Source organism: Micromesistius poutassou (genome assembly GCF_964030765.1).
Source record: "Micromesistius poutassou genome assembly, contig: SCAFFOLD_1443, whole genome shotgun sequence".
In the NCBI taxonomy this organism is placed as follows: domain Eukaryota; kingdom Metazoa; phylum Chordata; class Actinopteri; order Gadiformes; family Gadidae; genus Micromesistius; species Micromesistius poutassou.
The window spans coordinates 5,001-13,589 of NW_028177431.1; the positions used below are offsets into that span (position 1 = coordinate 5,001).

Below are 8,589 nucleotides of genomic sequence, written 5' to 3' on the forward strand. Positions count from 1 at the left end.
TAAAGAGCAGGTAGAGCGGTGGGTCCCAACCTTTGATCACCTGAAGATTGAAGTTCACGAGGAACCTTTGACCCCCGGCCCCCCCGACCCCCTGTCTCTCTCTCCCTCTCCCAGAGCTCCATCCTCAGCATGCTGGCGGTGGCGGTGGAGCGCTACGTGGCCATCCTGCGTCCCTTCCACTACCAGCGGGTCATGAGCCCCAGGAACGCCCGCGTGGCGCTGCTCCTCACCTGGAGCCTGGCGCTCGTCTCGGGCTCCGTGCCCCTCATGGACTGGCAAGGTCAGAGCCACGACGCTGGGTAAGAGTCGCATGAGTGTGTCGGTGGTGGTGGTGGTGGTGGTGCTGGTGGGGTAAGACACCCGAGAGTCGTCGTCCAAGTGTGTCGGTGGTGGTGGTGGTGGTGGTGGGGTAAGACACCCGAGTGTTGTAGTGCAAAGTGAGGTTGAAAATATGTGGGAGGGTTAAGGAGGGTAGGTCAAAGAGTAGAGGTGTGTTTTGAGGTGCTTTTTGAACAGTCAGAGAGGGGGCAGAACGGAGGTGAAGTGGTGATTATTCCATAGGGTAGGGTTAGGGCTGTGTCAGGGAGGGGGCAGAACGGAGGTGAAGTGGTGATTATTCCATAGGGTAGGGTTAGGGCTGTGTCAGGGAGGGGGCAGAACGGAGGTGAAGTGGTGATTATTCCATAGGGTAGGCTTAGGGCTGACAGTGACATTTGTGTGTTTTCCATCACCACTGCAGCTACTGCCTCTTCACCTGCGTGGTGGACATGACCTACATGGTCTACTTCAACTTCTTCGGCCTCCTCCTCCTGCCGCTGCTCGTCATGTTCGTCATCTACGCCCACATCTTCTACACCATGCGCCACCAGCTGCGCCGCATCGCCATGGCCAGGGGGGGGCCATCGCCGTCTGAGGCCAGCCCCACCCCCCCGCCGCCGCCGCCGGCGGTGGTGGTCTCCGTCACCAGGGGGGGGGTGGGGGGTCAGAGAGAGTTAGGGTCAGTGCCCCAGGCTGGAGCCCCCGTGGGTGCTGCCGACCTCGGGGTGGGTGGGGCTGGCCAAAGAATCACCCTGAGGCGCGCTGCAGGTGAGGAGGTGGGCTCCCCTCCCGTGTGGAGCAGGCCTGGGGCCCCCAGAGGGGGGGAGACCACCCCCAGATTAGAGGCTCAGCGTGGGGCAGGGGGAGCACCAGACCCCGGTGAACCAGCAGTACCAGGGACCCCCAAACACACCTTCGGACCGGTCATCCAAACAAAGACCACCGCCGTGTTCCGGAAGATGTCCAGGCCGTCCACCGGGACCTCCCGCTCCGGGTCGGACGACCGCCCCCCGGAGTCCAACAGACCCGGCGCGGCGCGGGCCCGCCTGGAGATCCAGAAGGCCACCTCCCTCTTCCTGGTCCTCTTCCTGTTCATGGTGTGCTTGATGCCCATCCACCTCATCAACTGCGTCCTGCTGCTCCGGCCGCAGTGCCCCGTGCCCATGAGCATCACGCTGGCCGCCATTCTGTTGTCCCACGCCAACTCGGCGCTGAACCCCCTGCTGTACGCCTACCGGATGAGGTCCTTCAGGCACACGCTCCGAGGAATGTGCCCGTGGTGTAGTACACCGAAGCGCCACTAGAGGGCCAGTAAAGGGGTTTCGTACGCACAGCACGTCGATGTTTCTATGTGCATATGACACCTTTTCCCTCACTTATAGCTGACAGGTGGCTCGTAAATCTTACCTACCAGCACATTTTGAGATCGTTTTGCTCACATTGTGATGAGGTGTGTGACTTAATATCGCATTTCCACCGGCGGGTCCGCTTCAGACCAGCACCCCTCAGCCCAGTAGTGAGGGTACGCTTCAGACCAGCACCCCTCAGCCCAGTAGTGAGGGTACGCTTCAGACCAGCACCCCTCAGCCCAGTAGTGAGGGTACGCTTCAGACCAGCACCCCTCAGCCCAGTAGTGAGGGTACGCTTCAGACCAGCACCCCTCAGCCCAGTAGTGAGGGTCCGCTTCAGACCAGCACCCCTCAGCCCAGTAGTGAGGGTACGCTTCAGACCAGCACCCCTCGGCCCAGTAGTGAGGGTACGCTTCAGACCAGCACCCCTCAGCCCAGTAGTGAGGGTACGCTTCAGACCAGCACGCCTCAGCCCAGTAGTGAGGGTCCGCTTCGGCCCGGCTCGGTTACGGCTCGCGTTTCCACCGCCGACAGTACCCTTATGGTGGGCGGGGTTTAAGACAGTACCCTTATGGTGGGCGGGGTTTAAGACAGTACCCTTATGGTGGGCGGGGTTTAAGACAGTACCCTTATGGTGGGCGGGGTTTAAGCCGGACGGCGATAGCCGCGGCAGCTACATTTACACTTTGGCACATTTATACCTATAGTCATATTTGTATGCACAAGTCCCCTACAAACGGACAGTTACATGTATATAGTATGTTTTATCTTATTCTAATAGTTTATTATATTTTATTTCAAATTGGTAAATTTATTTGTATATATACACACACTCTTGTTTTCGCACTCTTTTCCCACTGTACTGCGGGTCACTTGTGAATTTCTCCTAAGGGGGATTAATAAAGGACTATCTATCTATCCATCTATCTATCTACGGAATCATCGTGATCTCATAGCAGCCCGACACAGTGCAGCCTGCTAATAAATCCAACGAAAAAGAAGAACACGCACAATGAACAGAGCAACAATGTAGGACGTCCAAGAAGGACGTCAAACTTTTGCGTCACATTTTCTTCAATAAACGACGCTTTCGGCGTTGTCCAGAAATCCCCCCCCTGTCGCAAGGAAGGGACGATTCTGTGGACCAATCAACGGACGGCGTGTGTAGCTCAAACTGCTCAACAACGGAGGAGTACCGCGAGACGAGTACGGCTCAGTACGGCTCAGTCCGGGTCACGCCCACTTTTGGCGGTAGAAACGCGACCCGTGCCGCACCTTAGCAGACCGAACCGACCCGCACCCTGTGGTGGGAATGCACCATAAGTGATGTGTGTAAAAACCAGGACCCAAAAAACAAGCTTTTTAAAACTTAACAATTTAAATGACCAAGCCTACAGCACGTTTTGCAACTAATCTCAGAATTCAGATTTTAAACTTTTTTTTTAACATGTGGCCCAAATCCTCTTTCGTAGCTTTTCATACTGCGCAGGGAAACCGGGTTTAGTGCCTCATTTATAAAAGACAGATTGTTGAGCGAGGAGACAGATGGAACCATTAAAAACAGCAGTGACGGTTAACACAAAAAAACCACTTAAGCACTTCAACATAACTGCGTGCTTTATTGATATACAGTAAAGCATTTTATAATACAGTAGTAAGGCATATATTTGGTGGAATCTGATATGTTGTGGAGTATCGATGAGTAATTGAAGGGTGGGAAAAATGACAAAACATGGCAGGGGGGTGGGGGGGGGGGGGGGGGAGAAATTAAATACAGTTAAAGTTAAACTCAATCGGAAACCCAGTGTGTGAATCCAAACTCAGAGCGGGACGTATGGACAGTGCTGTTTGCGCCTGCGCGCTGTTTCCAAAACTCTCCGGCGTTGAAGAAAAACAAAGACTGCATTAGGTCACACATGCTGAAATAAACACCTCACACGGCACAAAACTCAATATTTCAGATTATCGTATTCAACCCCAAAAAAAAAAAACGTTCGAGTGAGCGCGTCCCAAGTTTGCTTGTTTAAAGCACAAATATAACTGCTTTATCTTGATTTACTAGGGTGTTGTAAATAAAGATAAACACTGCTTTATCTTGATTTACTAGGGTGTTGTAAATAAAGATAAACACTGCTTTATCTTGATTTACTAGGGTGTTGTAAATAAAGATTAACACTGCTTTATCTTGATTTACTAGGGTGTTGTAAATAAAGATAAACACTGCTTTATCTTGATTTACTAGGGTGTTGTAAATAAAGATAAACACTGCTTTATCTTGATTTACTAGGGTGTTGTAAATAAAGATAAACACTGCTTTATCTTGATTTACTAGGGTGTTCCACTGTTAGCAGCTGGCCAACGGTCACTCATTCGACAGGAAGAGAAAATGATTTCTAGTTGTGCAGACTGTTTGATGGAAACAAACAGCCCACAGGGAAGAGAAGGGCGTCCATCTTGACATTCTGATTAATGCGTGGACACACACAACGCTAATTAATGTGGTTTGTTAATTAATTAATTAATTTGAAGAATTTGAAAGAAACAGTTCCAACTATGGAGGTATGATGAGTAAATGCCTTGAACCATAGGACTCATTCGAGGTAGAGCTTGCTTTATGGGCTCTCCTAGAACTTCAATCACTTCTGGGGGGGAAAGATGCTTGTTTTTTTTAGCATGTTTAAGAAATTTCATTTTTGGAGAAAAAAAGGACCCAGGTAGAAGCCAGCCACTAATACTGTCGTGCGTCGATTCAAACGAAACGGAAAAAAACAAACAAATATACTACATTCTCCTCTTCCAGTATTTTTTAGCAAACATCTTTTATGCTCTATTACGTACAGTATTTGCTCCTAGTGCCTCAGCAAAAACACTGCAACCTGAACAATGAGGCAATTTCCAAACAAAAAGACAAAAAGAAATACATGAACCCTTATTTTAGATACGCGAGATCTTCACTGCAGTGATGTAAAGCTTGCATTGCATTCCAGTAAATTCCAGTGCTAATAACATCGATAGACGGCGCGCGTACACAAAAAAGGCCCAGTGCAGAACCATCGATGGACGTGAATTAAAAAACGCAGCGGTTCTTTTTCTAAGTAAATCCATATCTTAAAATCACAGATTCTGACTACATTGTATTGTCATTGGAGCTATGCTCCGTCAAGATGCTGCTGTTTCATGTTCATACCAAGTTAATTTCATGAATGTTCTATTAGCAGAAGGCTAAAGCAAGTAGCTAGCAACATTATCACAGCGATTAAGCTACCTTCAAACGAAAATAATTAAATGATGTTAGAGTTTTGATTTAAAACCCAGTTGAATATTAATCAACTGGATTATTCACAATAGCTTATTTTTTACGAAAAGTTAGAACGGGACGGCTAAAACAAATTGTGGTTAAGTTAAGTTGATTCAGATGACATACTTCAACGTTCAGTTTAAATACCAAAATGTCATTATACTCAATTTAAATAGAAAAGGATAAAATATTTCCCTAAATTTGTTTCATATTGCTTAGCAACAGCCTGGCCTAATGGCAGTTCTGAAATGGGCCTTTTTTTTTTTTTAACTCTATGGATAGCACTTGGTCTTGAAATTAAATATAAGGTAGCCATGACTACATAATCCCTTGGGACGATGGATTATTGGATGGATAGCTGGATGGATGAATAGATGATGAAGATTAAAAGATGGAGGGATGTGGGTGGAACGAAGATGCTTTTATGCAATGTGGAGGCAGGCAAACCTCCACACACACACACACACACACACACACACACACACACACACACACACACACACACACACACACACACACACACACACACACACACACACACACACACACACACACACACACACACACACACAGGACAAAATCCTTAAACATCTTGTCGTTAACACACACTTAATTCCAGAGTGAGTGTTTTGCCTCGACAGTAGTATATATTCTGTTGTAGAAAGACATGTTCCTCTTAGAAAGCACCCATATGATTACAATCATTCTTTTTCATTACAAATGTCTGAAATGCGTCCTTTTTTTTTTCAGTTACAAAGAGATGGCAAATATACGATCACGTCCAATACATGTATTTGTATTTTAGTCTTTCTTTGATTTTTCCCTCAGTTTTTTTTATACAATTGCATAGAAGTTTAAAAACCAGCCTCTGTTAATAATAAAACCATTTTAGGACTTTTTTTTTTTAAGAAACTACTGAAATCTACAAGTTATAATTTTTGTCATTTTCTAATTGTTTTTTTTTTAATGTCATTGTGTGTAACTGCAGTCCTTCACAAAAATAGACGTTATATATATTCTCTTTGTAAACTGTGTGTTCAATCCAGTTGTTTGACTAGAAAAGCATGCGTTTGATTGGTGAGGGAGGGGGGGGGGGGGGGGGGGCCAATGGAAGGCGGGGAGAAGGTTGTGGGCGGGACCTTTGGAGGGGAGGGTCTTGGGTTTGGCCTAGTGCTATTCCCCGTTCTGCCCGTCCGTCATCACGTTGACCAATGACTCCATGGCCCGACCCAGGTCATCGGCCATGTGGAACAAGCTGCCCACACTGGGCCCTGGAGGGAGAGGTGGACACAGGGAGACTTAGTTTAATTATTTTTGTATTTTATATGTAGCCAACTTTAAAGCTGCCATCACCCATTGTTGGTTGCCTCTTTTTGTTTTGGTTGAATCGTGTTTTGATTCAGTCTCACGGTTCTCATGTATTGTTGTTTACTGCTGGGTATTGCTATAGCTACGAGAAACATGAGACTCAATCAAAACACATTTGAATCAAAAAGTTGTTTGAGCACCATAGCTGATATCAGCTTTAAGTCTTTTTTAAATACACTTTAAATTGTTGACATTGTTATCATCAATATTACTATTTTGTTTAATTATTCTAATCTGCGTCTACAAGTTCACCTTTTCTAAATGAGCCTCATGGTAAATTATTATGAATACAATCAGATAATATTAATTACATTATTTATCCTTTGTGATACTCTCTGCTTGCTTTTGCAATGTCAACATTTGTTTTGCATGCCAATAAAGCTCTTGTGAATTCAATTGGGGAGGGAGAGAGAGAGAGAGAGAGAGAGAGAGAGAGAGAGAGACAGACAGAGAGAGAGAGAGAGGCAGTGGATTAATAACATTGAATGACGCATGTTCTCATCTAAGGTTGACAATAGAAAAGCTTGAACGCTTTGTACACAATAGTCTGCATAAGGTTATTAAAAGAGACGGACCGGGATTTTCCTCGGTTAACAAATCACATTCTTTTAATTTGCTGAAGAAAAACAAAACCCGCAAGAGGTGTTTTCAAAAACTGTATTTAAAAAATGACAATGATATATTGATACTCGACAGTCAAACGAGAGAGACATGAGAGAAAGACTCAACTATATGAGAGAGGGACATGAATACATAAATGAGCTTAAGAGAGAATGATGAATGAATGACATAAAGACATGAGCTAAAATGAAAGAGACAGATGAAGAGACAAAGACAGTGAAATAAAGATACATAAAGCCAGATAGATAAATAGAGAGAGACATTAAGATGGAGTGAGGGAGACATGAAGACAGAGAGATAAGAGATATAAAGACAGACAGACCGAGAGACAGACAGACAGAGGGACAGACAGACAGACAGACCGAGAGACAGACAGACAGAGGGACATACAGACAGACAGACCGAGAGACAGACAGACAGACCGAGAGACAGACAGACAGACTGAGAGACAGACAGACAGACAGACAGACAGACAGACCGAGAGACAGACAGACAGACAGACAGACAGACAGACCGAGAGACAGACCGAGAGACAGACAGACAGACTGAGAGACAGACAGACAGAGGGACAGACAGACAGAGAGACAGACCGAGAGACAGACAGACAGACTGAGAGACAGACAGAGGGACATAGAGACAGAGAGAGACAAAGAGAGAGGTAAAGAGAGAGCAGCGACTGACCTCCTACAGATGTCCCCGTCTCCCTGCTGGGCCGCGGGGACGAAGGGAAAATGAAGGAGATGGAAAGAGAGACGGGAAGAGAGGAACAAACACATGAGCTGTGTGACCCCCAGGACCTGACCTATGACCTATGACCTCTGACCTGTTGGAAACAGCCCCACCCAGGACCTGACCTATGACCTCTGACCTGTTGGAAACAGCCCCACCCAGGACCTGACCTATGACCTCTGACCCTGTTGGAAACAGCCCCACCCAGGACCTGACCTATGACCTCTGACCCTGTTGGAAACAGCCCCACCCAGGACCTGACCTATGACCTCTGACCCTGTTGGAAACAGCTGGTGTCTGAACATAGAGAAACTTACAAAAAAACATCAGTGCAAAAAGACACCAGAGTTCAGAGAGAAGGCTGTAGAAGAGGCCTTTGTTAACCCCCAAGACGGCTGAATGAAACATTAGGAATGCTTAAACGCAGAACGTTGCTATAAATCCATACCAGTCTGCAATGAGGCGTAGTTGTGACCTCTTTGGCCTCTTTGGCTTTCCACACGTGTGCATGTGCGTGTCTGTGTGTGTGTGCGTGTCTGTGTGCGTGTGCGTGTGCGCGTGCGTGTCTGTGTGCATGTCTGTGTGCGTGTGTGTGTGCGTGTGCGTGTCTGTGTGCGTGTCTGTGTGCGTGTCTGTGTGCGTGTCTGTCTGTGTGTGTGTGTGTGTGTGCGTGTGTGTGTGTGCGTGTGTGTGTGTGTGTTCGCTCTCACCCTGGCTGTGGGGGAAGGAGTTGTTGAGCTGCTCCATCACCTCTTCCAGCCCAGATGCATCTTGGGAGGGGCTGGACAGCTCATCGTCTCCTGGAGCGGGGGAGGAAGCCGTCGTCAGGCGCAACGACAACAACAACAACAACAACCGCAACCGCAAATCTCCCTGTGACCGTGAAGTCAACGACTGAACACGAAG

At 47.1% G+C, this 8,589-nt stretch overlaps 1 protein-coding gene and 1 long non-coding RNA gene across 2 annotated transcripts in view; one reads left to right on the forward strand and one right to left on the reverse strand.

The window, feature by feature from the left end:
- The window catches only part of LOC311376141 (adenosine receptor A1-like), a gene marked incomplete at both ends in the record, with an annotated part of 2,551 nt that extends 929 nt beyond the window's left edge, over positions 1 to 1,622 (forward strand). Inside the window, 2 exons of the mRNA XM_084491017.1 lie at positions 115 to 299; positions 740 to 1,622. Of these exons, the coding sequence (XP_084347143.1) occupies positions 115 to 299; positions 740 to 1,622 (1,068 nt within the window). The remainder of the gene's footprint in view (positions 1 to 114; positions 300 to 739) is intronic.
- A 3,801-nt stretch (positions 1,623 to 5,423) lies between these two features.
- LOC311376140 lies at positions 5,424 to 8,486 on the reverse strand. The gene is made up of 3 exons (XR_014643860.1): positions 8,394 to 8,486; positions 7,636 to 7,661; positions 5,424 to 6,236 (listed from the first exon to the last, which is right to left on the reverse strand). It is a non-coding gene; the product is annotated as an uncharacterized lncRNA (long non-coding RNA).
- Between the last annotated feature and the right edge of the window lie 103 nt (positions 8,487 to 8,589).